Raw genomic sequence first — 18451 nt, 5'->3', positions numbered from 1 at the left:
TAACCAACTGAGTCATCCAGGTGCCCCAGGAGATTATTTTTAAATGATCTCTACACCCTTGGGGCACCTGGGTGGCTCAGTCGTTTAAGCGTCCAACTTCAGCTCAGGTCATAAACTCACGGTTCACGAGTTCGAGTCCCACATTGGGCTTTGTGCTGACAGCTCAGAGCCTGACTCTGCTTCAGATTGTCTCCGTCACTGCCCCTCCCCTGCTCGTGCTCGGTCTCTCTCAAAAACAACTAGGTTAAAAAAATTTTTAAATGATCTCTACACCCAACGTGAGGCTCAACTTTAACAACCCTGAGGCCAAGCCTCGTATACTCTACCGACTGAGTCAGCCAGGCACTGCTATAGCCAACTTTTAGAAATGGAACAAAAGTCATTTAAATCTGGGGTCAAATAGCCAATGAGAAACTACTGCTTTTTAAAAATATTTTTTAATGTTTTTCATCTATTTAATATTTATTTTTGAAAGAGAGTTTGAGGCAGGGGTGGAGCAGGGAGAGGGAGACAGAGGAAGCGGGCTCTGTGCAGACAGCAGAGACCGTTGTGGGACTGGAACTCACAAACTGTGAGATCACGAGCTGGGCTCAAGTTGGACCCTTAACCAAATAAGCCACCCAAGGCACCCCAAGAAACCACTACTTCTGATTGAAAGCTAGCAAAGTTGAGCAAACAGGAATTGGTCCTGCTTTAACACTGTATATACAAGTGCAAAGACTGAAACCCGAGTACTGTCCTGTATCAAAGGTAGGACATCCCTGGTGCTCTCGGCACATCACACTTTGCATCAGGTCTTTGGGGCCAATACTTCATTATCAATGCTACCACGTATGGAGCAAGAGGACATCATGGCTCAGAGGTCTTCAAAGTTGTACTTAATGCCATCCCACTCCAAGTTTACATATGCTACTAGGGTGGGCATTAATGTCCATTTTTTTGTCTACCACATCCAATATAGACTGCCTTTCCATTAATTTTCACATTCTTTATTGTACATTTGGCTTTACGGAGTTCTTAAATTATGTTGAAATTATAAACTAAGGCTAGAATTTTATGTTCATAGAAAGGCCAGTGCTAAAAATCTTAAGATAAATCCTGTAGTACGTTAACATAATCTTAAAAATTAGTATTACATTCCAACAGTCCTCACCCATAATTTTTCATTTTAACCTCTGTAATCTGATACCTGCTTTTACCTTCAGATTTTTACCTAATAATGAGCACTTTGAGCCTCACCCAGTATCAAAGAGTTAATCAATCAGCAAGTTATACATACTTGAGGGACTGAGGTAGCCATTTTCATTTTGCTATTCACTTGAAACTTCAACAAACTAGTTGTTATTAAGCTTTTTCACTAGTTACTATGTTGTAATTCACAGTGGAAAAAGAGAAAAAAGGAAAAGAAACATCCAGTTAGGCAAAATAGTGAATTCCCAAGACTTTGTTTCTGCCGCACTAGCTTTCCTTGAAATGTGATTGTACCAAGTCCTCAGAAAATTACGACTCGAATGTTCTGAGCAAAAGATAAAAAACACACTTGGGAAAGCAGTATCTAGGGTTCTGAAATGGAGTATCTCCCATTAGTTTTTATAAAAATGCTTTGCACAGGCTTCCAAATGGTGATTATTCTCCACCATTTCCTGTAGTTGTTTGCAACAGTAGCAAAAGCAGCACTTCCAAAGGAGTTCCTAAAGCAGGCTCGATTTCAACTGCTTAACCAAAATACTTCTGTTCAGCTACAGGTAAGACAATCATTCTCAAAGTGTGGCCTTGGGGCGCCTGGGTGGCGCAGTCGGTTAAGCGTCCGACTTCAGCCAGGTCACGATCTCGCGGTCCGTGAGTTCGAGCCCCGCGTCGGGCTCTGGGCTGATGGCTCAGAGCCTGGAGCCTGTTTCCGATTCTGTGTCTCCCTCTCTCTCTGCCCCTCCCCCGTTCATGCTCTGTCTCTGTCCCAAAAATAAATAAACGTTGAAAAAAAAAATTTAAAAAAAAAAAAAAAAAGTGTGGCCTCTTTATGTGACATCACCATCACCTGGTAACTTGTTAAAAATGCAAATTATCAAGACTACCCCTAAACTAGCAAATTAGAAATTTAACCCAGCTAGTGCCTAGTGACCCAGCCACATTTTATTTTCAGAAAGAGCACACGACAGCACTTGAGTGGGGAAAGGGTAGAGTGAGAATCCCAAGCAGGCTCCAAGCTGTGAGCACAGAGCCTGATCTCATGAATCCTGAGATGACCTGAGCCAAAATCAAGATTCAGATGCTTAACCAACTGAGCCATCCAGGTGCTCCACAGCCATGTCTTAACAAAATTTCCAGATAATTCTGATGCATGCTAACATTTGAGAACCAAACTAAAGGAAAATAATTCACACGATCATTTTGTTACTAGTGTTGACTCTAAGCATCTTTTTTAAAAATTTGAGAGAGAATCCCAAGGAAGCTCTGCAGTTAGCGTGGAGCCTGACATGGGGCTTGTTCTGATGAACTGAGACAATGACCTGAGCTGAAATCAACAGTCGGATGCTCAACTGACTGAGCCACTGAAGTGCCCCAACTCTTAAAAAATCTTGACCTCACGCCTAACAGTCACAGGACTAGCATCAAAGTGAAGGACATTCTGCTTTTAAAAAGGTTTTAAGTAACGTCTATACCCAATGTGGAGCTCGAACTTAAAATCCCAAGATCAAGAGTCACATGCTCAGGGGCACCTGGGTGGCTCAGTCAGTCGAGCTTCCACCTTTGGCTCAGGTCACATCTAATCCGTGAGCTCAAGCCCCACATCAGGCTCTGTGTTGGCAGCTGAGTGTGGAGCCCGCTTTGGACTGTCTCCTCTCTTGCAAATAAACATTGGGGGGTGGGGAGGGGAGTCACAAGATCTACCCACTGAGCCAGCCAGGTGTCCCTGGAAGGGCATTTTAATCCCAGCTAACAAACAGCTCAGGGTTGCCAGAGAACACAATCCCAAACCCATTACCATTCAATACTTGAGCTTTCAGCTATACTAAGCTATATTCTATAATGGAGACCAATAAAAGAGACCACACAGAGCTGCTCCCAGCCCAAGTACCAGCGATCTTAAATAACCCACACTGACTGGACCTAACATTTCATGATTCAAAATTTTTAATGTTTATTATTTTTGAGAGAGACAGAGCATGAGCAGAAGGGCAGAGAGAAAGGGAGACAATCAAAAGCAGGCTCCAGGCTGTCAGCCCAGAGCCCAACGCAATCACTTGAACTCACTGCAATCACTTGAACTCACCGAGAGATGGTGACCTGAGTTGAAGTTGGATGTGCCCCCACCCCTTTTTAAGATTTTAAAGGAATCTCTCTACCCAAAGTGGGATCTGAACTCACAATCCCAAGATCAAGAGTTGCATGCTCCACTGAGTCAACTGAGGCACCCCGCTGTTTTTAAATAATGTTCTGCAGTGTTCCAGCAGGTTTCCACTACACATCACTCTCTTTACTCAGTAATGTTACATTCTACTGTTCAAACCCACTGAAAACCCATCATGAACAAAGCTAGGCAAAAAATAAAGTCTATTCCTCTTTGATAACTCTAATACCTGCCATTAACACTTAACAGGCTGTATTTTGTGTTCCCCATCACCCTAAAAGAGGGGCACGAGGAAACCTCTAAGAAGGAATTCAGGGAATAGAGTACCTTAAAATTTTCCTTAGAACCTGAGACTATAGGAGATGGTGTAGTTGGTGGCCAGAAATTCACTCTGCTCATTAATAAAATTTCAAGTGAAACTTTTAGGGTACCCTAATCAGTTTTACAGCTAGTCAATGAAAGCCTTATCAGAGTCACTCTGAGATCCCACATTTATGAGCTATATAGGCTTAAAAAATACTACTACTATTAATTTAAGGGGTTTCTAAAATTTTCCCTCACAGAGGATTTACCTAAAGGCTAAAATGGTGTCAGGCAAAATGTTCTTAAACTTGACAGCAGGTTTACGTGGAAACATTCCCATGAAAATTTCTGCTTCCTAAATGTTATCAAATGAAGACATTAAACTTTTTTTTTTTGTACAGCCTGGTACAGCCAACAAAGTAGGACCTACGGAAAAAAGCTATCACTGACAGGAAACAATTAGGGATTCCAATGCACATAAAATACTTTGGGTTGCTTGCTGTTAGTTAAGTTGGAATTAAAAGCTGGTAATTAGTAAAGGCCAAAATTAAACTACAGAAGTAAACTGGCAAGGATTTTTTGTACATGTCACATTAGAAAAACATTAACTGCCTCTGAGAAGTATACCATAAAATTGATTCATCTTTTAATACACCTGGATCTAAGAGTTTCAAAGAATTCCTAGAAATTCTTGTATTTTTTAAAATTAAAAATTTATTTTTTAACAATAGGTAATAAATCCCTTATACCAAGAATCCCAACAGATTTTGAAAAGCTAGTAGAACTAATTCTTGATATTCCATGTTATTCCCAACTTTACTGTTTCATACTTAGGCCTAAACACAAGCTTTTACCATTTCTTCACCCTTAGCATTTTAATGTCCAAAGGTTTTTAAAAGCCCCATTCCACACACCACTTTTTGTCATGTAACAGGAACAAGAAATCCACCAGCACCAAAAACTTTAAAACTCAGTTCTTTAGTAGCAGTCTTTAGAACACTCTAGATTAAAAATGTAATAATTTGTTAAAGCATGCAAAAGAGCGTAACAGTGAATAAAAACCACAACTGACAAAAATATTGGTTAACATTCCAAATATGTATAACCAATGAACTTGGCCTAGGTTTTTTGTTTTTTTATTGGTATTCACTTCAGAAACTTGAATCCACAGATATAAGCAGTATATTACCAGAAAGTTACAAGTAAACACAGATTATACATGCAAATTTCTGTTCACAAAGGTCACATGTGCAGGTATATGAATTAGAAGCGTGCGTCTAGTTTATGGCCAAACTTTTTAAAATGCAGAAATGTAAAATTACATCTTGAAATATGAAGAGATGGTCTACACACTTCAAAAATCAAATGTTGCTTATACCAGATGTATGACAGCTACAGGATTCAAGTGACAAGCAATAAGATCTCAAGAAATTAATACTGCTCAAAGGGAACGGGAATATTTTTACATTTCACTGAAAATACATTGACTACTAGAATACGAAATCTAGCAGGAACTTAGGGGAAAAAAATTACAAAAATCTAAAGCCAATTACTTAGTATTTCTTATTACCTAAACAACAGCATGACATTAAAAGAAAACTGCACCTGCATTATAATTGCCAATCTCATATTAATGAAGATATCCAAATAAAACGCAACCAAAAACCTTCAAACTCCAAATGATGAGAAGTCTGCAAAAGGCTCAGATTAAAATGCGGAATGTTTCAGATGAAAGTAATAAAAATACCATTGGTTTTGTTCTTTATTGAATGGAATCAAAAGTTTTGACATTTCTTTGAAGCGTGGAACTAAATTTCATTTCTCTGAATGATTCTAGGTATCTTTTTTCTTAGTGGTGCAAGTTGTCTTAAGTAACTTACAAGTCAGTCTCTACAAAGTACTTCTGTCTGTTACCATTTTGATAAAACAAAAACAATTCTTCATTAACTTAACCGTATATGTATTTTTGCTGTAACACTTAACACATGGACATCTAATATTTTTCCACTAAAACAAAAGAGTACAATAGTTTTCTTCTAACTACCAGTATTGTATTTAAAAAAGGTTAACATTAAAAACAAAAAACCATTATTTTCTTTGAAATTGTTAAGCTTCTTGCACATCTTAAGCTTCCTTCTTCTGCCTGCGTTCTTCTGCCAATTTATTCAGAAATTTCTGAAAAGGAAAAAAAAATTACAGGGATTAAATCACATAAGAAACACCTAAGTGAATTCCAAAATGAAATATTCTATCCAAGTTTATTCAGAATTTGAGTGTAATTTAACTACAACCTTACCAATATTTTACAAATTCAATTATTCTTGTTAAGTCAGTGTACAAAACTAAATTAGTTCACAGTACACAAGATATGGGGGAGAATGGTAAAATGTGAAAAAAAGATTATTTCAACTTGCAATTAATATTAACTCACAGTTAAGAAAACAAAGACCATACTTGCATAGAAGAACTGCCACTGCTCCAAAAACACAGATTAGTTAAAATAACATGCATTTATTCAGTGTGCCTTCCATTAAACTAACATTTTCTTAAAAGGCCAGCCAGCAGTATTTATTTTAAGTCTGTGGGCTGTTCTTTATTTCATCTACTCAATTCTGCTGTTACAGCAATAAAGCCAGCCATAAACAGTACTTAACTGAATGACTGTGACTGTGTTCCCCCAGAACACCTCATTTACAAAAGCAGTGGCCCCTGCATTACACACCTGTAACTTCTAGGGTTCTTGGACATACTAAAACATTAATAAGTAACCTTCCCTCAACAAATCTAAAAGATTCAAAGTTTTTTTGACTTTGGGGTAGAATTTCTCAACTCTATCACAGTTTCTCCAAATTGCTGAGAGGGTTAAAAGCCACTATATCCTTAAGGGAAAAAACACTCAGGAAAGTATCAAGTCATTATCATAATCAGCAAAAATGTAGTGCATGGTAAATTTTAATGAAGTTGACAAAGTTCCTTTAGAATAAAGAGAGCCACCTCTCTTTGGAACACCTCCAATAGAACAAATATCTAGAAAACTATAATAGCTAGAAAATATTTACAAGTCTATCATTTATAAAGTATCAAATACCAGGATACAACTTATGTCTTAATACTCTTCTTTGTAACAGTTTCTGCCTCCATACAGCTAAATACCAAAACAAGTATTATTTGTTTGCTGCTACTAATGGGATTAACCACCATTCTTTTTTCATAGGCATAATGGGAAGATACATACAGGTAGCAAAGAACATTTACATTTAAAACTAGTGACATAGCCAAGAACTGGAATTATTTCCTAAATTCAAGCCTATCTTTATCCATCTAAATCAACATACAGAGCACATTTGATGACTGAGTATACAATGAGCTCTGTATTAGAAAGCAGTGGAAAAAACCAGTTTATCTGTAATTCAGTTCTTTAACTTCTTTCAAGTTTTATACCATTATCTGTTTCAATAGTCCTTAAAAAAGTCACTAACAACAACACCGAATTTCAAAATCTAGTAAGAGAAATTTGTTATAATTATTTATTCATTTATCCTTTTACCTTTATCTCTCATTGGTCATATAACTCACAAAATATCATTATTAATAAACAACTTAAAGGTGATATAAACATCATTAAGTATAAAGAGACATGGCACTTTATAGAAGTTGAAAAAGCTTTTCATTATTCCACTTGGGATTTCAGGCCTCCAGGATCTTCCCAATTAGAGAAATTACACTCTCACAACGCTTAGTCAAGAATATTTAAGTAACTTTAATTACATCAGAATTTTAGAACATGGCTAGAAAATTATTCAATTGAATGTACCATAGAAAAAGGCTCAAGAGATGTTTCTAGAATCCACTAAACTGTTTAAGGCCCATCAATAAAGAAGTAAATGTGTCATCTCTAGGATGGGTCTACAGAAAGTACCACACACATTTTACTTTATACAAATTTACATTATTTGTTAGTTTTCATAAAAGAACTCTTCTCTTTTAGGTTCCGCCTTACCTTTAATTTCTGATAATGAGGAAGGCTGCTGCAATGAGTATTCTTTGCAACTTCTTCATTTGTATAAAAGAGTGAACACAGCTTACAGTAAAACCCTGTTTTAGGTATCACATAGTCTATACCTAGAACACAAACATACATTCTTACAAATTTAGTAAACTGAAGATTTAATTAGTGTTGTCAAATCTCTTTTTCCGGTCAATGTAATTTGAACGAGATAATACTGGTGAGAAGTCCAATATAACCTAAGCTAAAACAAAACAAAAGCCATGATATCAGTAGTTAATTGTACTCAATTGACAGTTAAGGTCCCACCTAACTGCATTCTTAAAAAGGCAGAAATACAAAAGATAAAGAAAAAGCAATGTGAAGTTCTCAGAAACCTTTACGCGGAGAAAGAATATATTATGAAATGGTAACAAAAGATAATACAAAATGAGAGTTGGTTAAGTGGAAAAGAATGTATTAAGATTTACAAAATGTTCTGCAGAGAAATAGATTTAAAATGGTATCAGAGTTTATGTAAGACCAATTTAAAAATCTTATTTAATAAGAACTTGGGGAGGGTGAGAGGGGAAGAACAAAGCCTTAAATCTCACCAACAGGAACATTGGGCTGGTATGGTCCAATTCTATACTCATCTGGGATTGTATAGTCCTCCTTGTTTTCATCACTTTGGCCATCCGCATTTTCACTTGTATCTTTGTTGGGATCATCAGCATTCTCAGCAGATTCCGCACCTGGTTCTGTATTTTCCTCATTTTTAATTCCATTTTCCAACGCTGCTTCGTTTTCTTGATCAAGTTCCTCGATCTTGTCCACCTTAATTTCAACCAAACCATCATCATTTTTGTCACCAGATTTAAATGTCATGCCCGATTTACGAAGTTTCTGACGTTCCGAATCTTCCTCATCACCAACCTCATCTAGAGTGACAAAACCTTCCATACTCCCTGGGAAACGACGCTGTTAAGAAAGACAAATTTACTCTGCAACAATTATCCTGCAGCATCCCTTCCATTTGCTTTACTTGAAGGGAAAGGGATAGCGTCTTTGTCTTTATTTATTCTCTCAAAATACTGACTTTCTCCCCCAAAATCAGATTTTTTAAACAAAAAAACTTAGTTTTAAAACTAAATAAAGGCTTGCCTCACAAAAAGAGCAGAAAATAAATGAAATAAGGACATTATATTCTACACTTGCTGTAACTATTATGCTACAAGGGATTATGTATCAAAAATGTGATTTGATAAAAGTAGTTCAATGGTATCCTTTGGAAGACAGTATCTTAGGATACAACTGTTGTTTAGAGAATATGCAGTCTAAAATAGTGTAGTGGTTAAAAAAAAAAAAAAAGCAAGCTCTAGAGCATGACCTATGTTTAAAGTTTAGATTCTGCCACTTACAAGCAGGATGACTGTAGACAGTTTATTAAACTTCTCTATTCCAAATTTATTCATTCATGAAATGGAGTCAACAAAGGTATCTACTACTTACAGTTACTTTGAGGACTAAATTAATTAGCATATAAAAAGAGCTTACAAAATTTGTAGCATATAATAAATGCTCAATAATTATCCGCTCTTAAGACTGCAAATGGGGGGCGCCTGGGTGGCGCAGTCGGTTAAGCATCCGACTTCGGCCAGGTCACGATCTCGCGGCCCGTGAGTTCGAGCCCCGCGTCAGGCTCTGGACTGATGGCTCAGAGCCTGGAGCCTGTTTCCGATTCTGTGTCTCCCTCTCTCTCTGCCCCTCCCCCGTTCATGCTCTGTCTCTCTCTGTCCCAAAAATAAATAAATGTTGAAAAAAAAAATTAAAAAGACTGCAAATGGATCCTGCAACAATCCACTTCAAGGAAAATAACTTTATCTGACCTAGCCATCAACATCTGGAGATAAAAATTCGTTTTCTAATAGCTGGAACGTTGCTTACAAAAACCAATGGACCAAGATTACTGAGATCTCATTGTAACAGCCATTTAATGCAAGGGCATTTTAATACTCTAATCCTCATCATAGGTAATTCAGTACACCAGTGTCTTGTTTTACTCTTTATGCTATGCATATGTTTGTCTATTTGAGTTCACTTTAAATGCTTTTATGTGTTCTCAAAAAAGGTCTTCAAATATTGAGTATCTTCAGATATTGAATTATCTGATCAAGCTTTTCGTTCTCAAATAGGAAAATTCTTCAAGTCTAACACTTTTTAAATCAGTGGCTGAATGTTTTAAGTATCTTGGGTCAGTTAACTTAAACTCCTATCCCATCTTTTTAAAAGTTTGACTACCAGGCTGCCTACCAGTACTTACATACTACCACCACAGTACACAAATAAAAGTCAATTTCCTTCCTTGCTAAACATTTCCCTGTGAGTTGACACTTTTTTATATCTATTTTAAAAGTTACTTAACCTACTTATTGCAGAGTTTACTTTAAAAAATTTACCTGATTTTTTCGAATATAAGTGACTAATTCTCTTTAATCTGACCCTGCTAATGTAAATACGAAACATTTATCTGATCTAGTTTTCTGTTCAAACAGGTCAATATACAATCTCCCTTTACCTTTTTAAGCTTTTTCTTTGCAGCTGCTGAAGCACTGGCATTTCCATCTTTTTTCACAGCTTTGTCTGAAGGTTCCTTTTTCCCATCAGAAGCCACATCACCTAAATTAGCAAGATCTGTCTCATCTCCCACTGAACTGCCACTTTCTAGCAGTGCTGCTGCTTCTTCCTCATCGACAAGAAGCTCATCTTCAGATTCAAGAAGCATGTTAGGTTCTTGCTCTGCTTGGTCATCCTTTGTATCTTTTTCACCATCTTCACCTGACTTCTCCTCTTGTTCTTTACCTTCAGTTGTACTTTCAGTCTTCTGGGAACCATCAATTTTGGATTTCTTATCACTTGGAGATTCTTTGCCATCTGGAGAATAAGATCTTTTCCTGAAATCAAAAGGATACCCCTCAATTAATTCTGAGTTGGAAAACAAAAGTTTAAAATACTAGCGTATATACACACAAAACAAAATTACCGAGATTTATCTTTTTTCAGTAAGTCAATGCCTCTGTTGGGAATCTACAAGACAAAATTTTGTAGAAGTTAAATAAATGTATTAGAATATGTTCATTTGCAGATTGTATGATTATCCAATTAACTAACATTTGATAACCATCCTTTATATCATCAACTAAGCTTATTCAAGCTCTGTAACCGTACCTTAGAATTTAAGCTGCTTAGGGTCAGCAGTTCATTATAATCAACATTTCAACAAAGCGGCAGAACAGTGGATAATAAATATTTTGGTAGCAGAGCTCTGTTCAAATAAAATCTTTAAATAGAATAAAGCAATAAAGGCATTTCTTACACAGTACCATTAAAAAAACAAAACATTTCTCAAGAACACCAGGGGGGAAAAAGGTTGGTATCTTTAAAAAACCAAATCCTGGGGCGCCTGGGTGGCTCAGTCAGGTTAAGTGGCCGACTTCGGCTCAGGTCATGATCTCGTGGTCTGTGAGTTCGAGCCCCGCATCCAGCTCTGTGCTGACAGCTCAGAGCCTGGAGCCTGTTTCGGATTCTGTGTCTCCCTCTCTGACCCTCCCCCATTCATGCTCTCTGTCTCAAAAATAAATAAACGTTAAAAAAATTTTTTTTTTAAAAAACCAAATCCTTTATTCTTAGCAAACAAAAATGTTTATAAGAATGCCATGGCGTGGGGCGTCCAGGTGACTCAGTTGATTAGGCATTTGACCCTTGATTTTGGCTTAGGTCATGATCTCACAGTTTATAGAATTGAGCCCTGAGTCAGGTTCTTCCCCGACAGCATGGGACCTGCTTGGGATTCTCTCTCTCCCTCTCTCAGCCCCCTCGCCCTCAGCTTGGTGTTGTTCTGTATCTTAAAAAAAAAAAAAAAAAAAAAAAAAAGCTGTGGCTTAAACTATGTGAGATAGATTTTATAATGATGACCAATCCAGTACTACATACCCTCAGTACCAATTTTTTATATTTTTCTGACAAGTCAACTTTAACACATCTCCCCTGAAACCAAAGGGCCTTTTTCAAACAGTGGTCGACCATTGCCATTGCATCTTCTCTGGTCTCCATCTCAATAAAAGCCTTTAAAAAAAAGAAAGAAAAAAAGAAGAACATTAGTTTTCAAAGAACTGCATTTAACTCTGGTGCTTATTATTTTTTTTAATCCATCTGTTAGGAAAATTTAGTTTTTTAACAGAGACCCCAGTAAAAGTTAAAAATCACCTAATTACAAAGTAGCACTAAATATTAAAACATCTCTATGTTTTCTGTACGTTTTCTGTAATATAAATAAAAAGATAAAGTAATTAGCTTAGAAGCTATTACTCAAAATACTGTAAGAAAAATTAATTAAAAAAGTATGGGGGCAACCTGGGTAGCTTAGTAGGTTTGGTGTCCGACACTTGATTTCAGCTCAGGTTGTGATCCCAGGGTCATGGAATCAAGCCCCGCGTCAGGCTCTGTGCTGACAGTGTGGAACCTACTTGGGATTCTCTCTCCTTTTCTCTGACCCTTCTGTCACACTCTCTCTCAAAATAAAAAGTCTGGAAAGGGGCACCTGGGTAGCTCTGTCAGTTAAGTACCCAACTCTTGCTTTCTGCCCCTCCCCTGCTTGTGCGCTCTCAAAAATAAACAAACATTAAAACAATCAAAAAAATAGTCTGGAAAGATACAAACTCAGAATGCCCTTAAAAAAGACTTAACAACAGGGGAACCTGAGTTGCTCAGTGGGTTGGGTGTCAGACTTTGGCTCAGATCATGATCTCATGGTTGGGGAATTCAAGCGCCATGTCTGGCTCTGTGCTGACAGTTCAGAGCCTGGAGCCTGCTTCAGATTCTGTGTCTCCCACTACTCTCCTGCTCGTGCGTACTCTCTCGCTCAGAAACAATACACATTAAGGGGAGGTGTGGGTGGCTGGCTTGGTTGAGCGTCCTACTTTGGCTCAGGTCATGATCTCATGGTTCGTGGGTTCAAGCCCCATGTCAGGCTCTGTGCTGACGGCTTGGAGCCTGGAACCTGCTTCAGATTCTCTGTCTCCCTCTCTCTGCCCCTCTCCTGCTCCCACTCTGTTTCTCCCTCCCTCTCTCTCTCTCAAAAATAAACATTAAAAATAAATGTTTAAAAAATAAACATTAAAAAATATTAAAAAAAAAGAGTTAACAAAATAAACATTCTCCTTACTCTGGATTTTTAAAATGAAAAATACAAGTTAACAACTTAATTCACCCATTCAATTCACTTAATTTGAAGTCTAAAACATCTACAGAGTTAAAGCACTCTTGGATAATGCTGGTGTGATTATAAATTGGTACTATTTTTTTAAGACCAATTTGGCAATATCAAAGTAAAAAAGACATCAGGATCCAAAAGTCTAATTCTGAAATTTTATCCTTCAATTATATGATCTGAATATGCAAAAATTCACATGCTGCCAAGTCCAAAGCAACACCAATGGTACAGTCCAAAAAACTAGCAACTCTAAATATCCACCAACTCAAGAAGTTAAATTTGTTATAGTTTTCAGTCAATGTAATCCACACAAGGAATGATATAATACCACTTGAGGGAAGAAAAAACAGCATAACTATATACAAACTAATATTTTTGAAAGCAAACTTTAAAAACAAATAGCGTTACTAGTCTAGGCAAGAGAAGGAAATCTTTACTTCCCACTTTATAATTTTCAGTATTTATCTTTATATATTAAGAAAATCTAGTAGGACTTAAAGAAATCACCATTTATCAGTTAGGCTAAGAATATTTATCTAGGAGGGGAGACTGGGTGGCTCAGTCAGTTGAGCTTCCAATTTCGGCTCAGGTCATGAACTCATGGTTCCTGAGTTTGAGCCCTGTGTCAGGCTCTGTGCTGACAGCTCAGAGCCTGGAACCTGCTTCGTATTCTATCTCTCCCTCTCTTTTTCTCAAAAATAAACAAACATTAAAAAAAAAAAAATTTTTTTTTGAATTTTTAAAAAGAAAATTTATCTATGAGAAGATGAATTTAATTACCTCCCCCTTCACTAAAAATATATACCAAAAAAAAAAAAAAAACCCAAAACAAAAAAACCAAACAAGAAACAACCAACCAAAAAAACCCCTAAGAGTGAGATTTACTGAAAAGTAATCTTAAAAACCTTTTATCTGTGGTATTACCTGGCTTTTCATCCTCATCAGTATATAATTTTTAATTTTTCCATAAGGTTCAGCAAGCTTGAGAACTGCACTATCCGAATAGCCAGAATGAGGTAAATTGCTGAGATGTATCACACGCCCAAGTTCTTGCTTCTGATCAAATTTCTGGTCTGGTTTCCCTTCAGGTTTCTAAATAATAAACAGAAAATAACAATAGGTAAACAAACAAAAGGCAAGTCAAATGTTGGTAGGTATGCCATACTTACTTACTGATAGTTAAGATAATCCTATTTATTAGTAGCAACTTAAAATAGCTAGTTAATAAACATTAAAATGATGTACAAATGTTGGTGGTACAAATGGGAAAAGAATTGTTATTACCTTTATTCTTTTATACTTCTGGGATAAGTGAACTCTCACTGGCTTGCCAAATACTAATGCTGGTGTGGTTGTGTAATAATCCACTGCAGCCTGAGCATCCTCTGTGGTTGCCATTTCAATAAATGCCTAAAATTGCACAAAATTAATATTTCTAAAACAAAACAGAAACACCACCCAAGTCTTTCTAGATATATTTAACCATTAGGAAGCATTTTTAAGAGTCTGAAAGCAGAACAAAAATCCCCAAATTGCTATTTGCTCTTTTATTAAAGGTCATCTCAGATTTTATTACCTTCATGCTATTCAACTGTGATTTATTATGTCTACTGGATTTAAAATAATAACTTGGCACTATTTTGATAAAAGTGTGGAATCACTTCCCAAAGAATTACCATCCTTTTATAGCTCGTATAGTAACGTAATGACAATTTAACTGCTTAAGGATCACAATTAATAAAGTTACTCAATAATCCGTTAGGACTAGGATTTAATATTATTGACATGCATCAACTATTTGCTTTTTTCTCTATCACATTCCATGTTAATGATTTAAGAATACACGGAGCTCTTTTTCAAATACAGAATCATAAAAAAAAACCTTTAAGAAGTATATTAATAATGAATACGGCACTGATTTCAACTCATACCTCATTAATTTTATTTAGAATCAGATGATTTGAAATGACTCCAAATGGTTCTACCAACTGTAATAGTTGATATCTCAAGTTTTTCCCTCGCTGAAAATCCATGATATGAACAACGCGGCTGGTTTCCTATCCATTAGGAAAAAAAAATCAAGTCAAGAGGTCTCTTTAGAATCAAGACGAAAGGACTTTCATAGTCTAACCAGAATAGATTTAAAACAACTCATAACATTCTAGAGAATTTTGTAACTACACAGGAAATCAGATTCACTGGAGTATATCTTAAAGATTCAGAAAACAGACTCTGGACTGGTTTTAAAAAAGAATACTGTGTGCTTAACTGGATAGCAAAATTTGTTACACTCAAGGTGTAATCTCTATAGTATGGGTATATGAAAATGAAAATGTTTATCAAAGTCATATAAAAGGCTGATTATTTTCAAATTATAGCAGTCTCCCTATAATAAAGGATTACAACACAGATTCAATTCACAAGGATTTGAAAGTTAAGTAAAAAAAAAAAAAAGAGGGGGGGGGGCAAGGAGTGCCTGGTGGCTGGGTTGTCCAATTCTTGATTTTCGGCTCAGGTCATGATCTCACAGTTGTGAGATGGAGCCTCTGCACTGATTGTGGAGCCTGCTTAAGGATTCTCTCTCCCTCTGCCTCTCCCCCATGTGTACACTCAGGCTCTCTCTCTCTCTGTCAAGGGGGGGAAAAAGTTAAATCACATTTCCCCAAACAGCAAATAAAGTAAAATTAAAAGCTGTATTACTGACCACTCTGCCTTTTTGCATGTGTCTTGGTCCTTGCAGGTTTCCATTCCCAGCACCTTTATGGAGAAAAAGTTACTTTTTTCAGTCTTATAATAAGTATGAAAACTGGCCATCTTTCAACACAAACGAGAGTTTATCAAAAATACCAGGAGAACCATGTCTTTTAATGTGATGCTATTTTCTAATAATGTTTCAATGAGCCTTCTTTTGCCTCTAATCACTACATTTAATTTTTATGGTGAAAGTTCTTAGGGAAAAGTAACAAATTTTATAATCACCCAGATTTCCTCTTGGTCCAACTGCTGGTCCCCCAAGATGAAATGAGGGGGGTGGAGGTCCCAGAATTCCTGGTGCTGGGTTTGTTGATTGCTGCAACATGAATGGATCACCCCTAGTAATGTGAGACATAAAATATAAAAAATGACAAAGAGGTCTATCAGAAGTAATTAAGATTTATTGTTAAAACACCCCTTTAATGATTGTAATTCCAATCTCTGTAGGCATTTTTATGTGAAGTAACTGGGGAAAATGCTACAAAAATAACATAATAAAAATTACTAGCATAATATAGTTTCTAAAGAATCTTTTACCCAGTGACTTTTACCAAACTCTCATATTCGATAGATATTCATGAAATATTTTTTGTTTATAAATTTTGAAAGTTTAACCTGAATTCCTTATAATGATCTCCTTTACAAACAACAGCTTAAAAATTTTAACTTACATTGTGTGTCCTGTATCATTGTCAGGATTCCATTCGGGGTAGCTTTAAAGAGACCAGAAAATTAACTTTAAAATAAAACTGTCCTTTTCACAAATAGCCTTGTTTGGCCTTTAAAACAAGAGATTATTTATTAGTAGAGTTAATGAGAGTCTAAGTGTTAGAAATATCACAGTTTACAACATCATAGATATTTCCAAAAACATCAAATTAATCCAAATGAACAAGAATAATCTTGTTCAGTATTGCAAAAGTAGGTAATATATGTTGAAGTTTAATTTTTTAATCTATTTGGTAAGTCGTAAGTAGGGAAAGCGCTGCATGGAGAATTGGAAATGTGCATCTACAGGGAAATGAGAACCGACCACAGATTTTCCTTCTCCAATATTAAATACCAGTACCCACTATAGAGGTGAGCTGTGGCACCACAAAAGAAAAGAAAACCCAACAGAGCTAACATATGTGAAAACTGGCACTCTAGTGAAGAATGGCTATGTGTGCTGTTTAGGCAGGGAGATTCTTTAGGAATCCAATTCCATTCCAGCAGCTTAAATCATAACGAAAGGTAAGTCAAAAGCAAAAAATACATCTTGAAGGATTTTGTTTGACAACTAACTTGTGATTTCTAATGACTTTTCCCCTTTTCTACTCTGTATTTTTAGACCATGTATCATGGTTATTGAAAATGTTTAAGTCTATTGTACACATCCAAGCCCATCTTTAAGTCTATTTTAAATTCTTTCAATTTGTAGAAAAGAACCAATGTTTATTTGCCCTACAAGTAGTATTAAATAATAAAATACCACTATCACTGCACCTAGTATTTCAAATGAGATTCCAGATCTAAACATTTTGTTTTCAATTAGTAATGTCTGGTCAGTATCAACTATGCAGTGATAACAATGTGGATATTACAAGCAAATGATGAATTCCCAAAACCAATCAATGGCTGTTTCTGATTCACGGTATGGATGCTTTAAAGGTATTTCAAACTCCTACATTTCAAGAAGAAGCTGGCATCGACGACTGTGACTTGCTCCATTGATATGTTGACTCCACTCCTGCAGTAAAGTAAATTAGTAGAATTAACAAAAATAAAGCTAAAATATTTTCATTTGAACCATTCAAATTCTAGAAAGTTAATCTATTTGCAGTATCATAGGCTGTAGAAACATGTGACCATTCATTAGTCACAGTTAATTAATTTAAAACCATTTCTCTTAATCCTTGCAGCTTGATCCTGCCCTCAAATACGCCATGCACATTCTTGGAAAAACTGGATAACTTAGTTAACATACTAATAGACCTGACAGGGAAAAGACAGAGTTAATAAGATCAAGAATAACTGACCTTGACATCAGCTAGACAGTCTAATCTTTGCTGTGGATCAAACTGGATTATATATATAACTGCCTTTATAAAACTCTACATATGATAAAATATCCATGCTTCTACTTTTCTAGAAATGTTATGTGAACAATTAGTTAAAAATAGAATATTTCATTTAATCCAGACTTGAGGCATTTTCCAAGTGTATTACAGCCATAAAAAGGTAAGATTCAACAGGAATGGCTTTTCCAAAAAAATAAAACAAAAAAACCCCGTTTATAAAAAAAACTAAGCTGCTATTTTATTTCCCAGAAGTAAAGAAGCAAATTTCAGGAATGTCTGTTTCCAAATTTTAGAGAGGGAAACATTATGTTCTTTAGTATTTGTACTCCTCTGTGGTAATTTTGAATTTAAGGGATTAAATTTTTTCCTATTTTAAGCAAATAAACTTTCTTTAGTTATAAATCCACATATAAATGATCAACATTTTAGACAAGGAGAGTTAAGAAAAGTAGACTCTGACGCCAGACTGCCTAGGATCCATTATCAAGGTGTCACTTAGTAGATATGAATCCTTGGTACATGTTATTGAAATTTGCTAGGATTCAATATTCTTTTAGAATTTTGTGAAAAATGAGTAAATTAATAAAAGTAAACTGCTTATCAGAACATTGCCAGGCACATAAGAAGTGCTCAAAAAAGAAAAAAGTGTACTAAAAGCTATCTTATTTTAGAATTCCTGCTTTGTAAGTATTGTTTCATAAATTCCCACAAAGTGAGGCAATTTTTGT

The 18451-nt window shown here is 35.9% G+C and overlaps 1 protein-coding gene across 14 annotated transcripts in view; it reads right to left on the bottom strand.

Moving 5' to 3' along the window:
- Nucleotides 1-4346: 4346 nt before the first annotated feature.
- The window catches only part of MATR3 (matrin 3), a 46706-nt gene continuing 32601 nt past the window's right edge, over nt 4347-18451 (bottom strand). For 13 of the 14 annotated variants that reach the window (XM_047829440.1, XM_047829505.1, XM_047829594.1 and 10 more), the window contains 13 exons: nt 17331-17392; nt 16335-16376; nt 15889-16001; nt 15614-15666; nt 14841-14966; nt 14194-14319; nt 13834-14001; nt 11631-11762; nt 10681-10724; nt 10216-10591; nt 8252-8618; nt 7653-7774; nt 4347-5827 (listed from right to left, as the gene is read on the bottom strand). In XM_047829440.1, the coding sequence (XP_047685396.1) occupies nt 5777-5827; nt 7653-7774; nt 8252-8618; nt 10216-10591; nt 10681-10724; nt 11631-11762; nt 13834-14001; nt 14194-14319; nt 14841-14966; nt 15614-15666; nt 15889-16001; nt 16335-16376; nt 17331-17392 (1782 nt within the window). In that variant the 3' untranslated portion in view covers nt 4347-5776. The remainder of the gene's footprint in view (nt 5828-7652; nt 7775-8251; nt 8619-10215; nt 10592-10680; nt 10725-11630; nt 11763-13833; nt 14002-14193; nt 14320-14840; nt 14967-15613; nt 15667-15888; nt 16002-16334; nt 16377-17330; nt 17393-18451) is intronic. The other variant, XM_047830121.1, reaches the window with a different exon arrangement.

Source organism: Prionailurus viverrinus, chromosome A1 (genome assembly GCF_022837055.1).
Source record: "Prionailurus viverrinus isolate Anna chromosome A1, UM_Priviv_1.0, whole genome shotgun sequence".
Lineage (NCBI taxonomy): Eukaryota > Metazoa > Chordata > Mammalia > Carnivora > Felidae > Prionailurus > Prionailurus viverrinus.
This window is presented reverse-complemented; position numbering and strand designations above follow the sequence as displayed.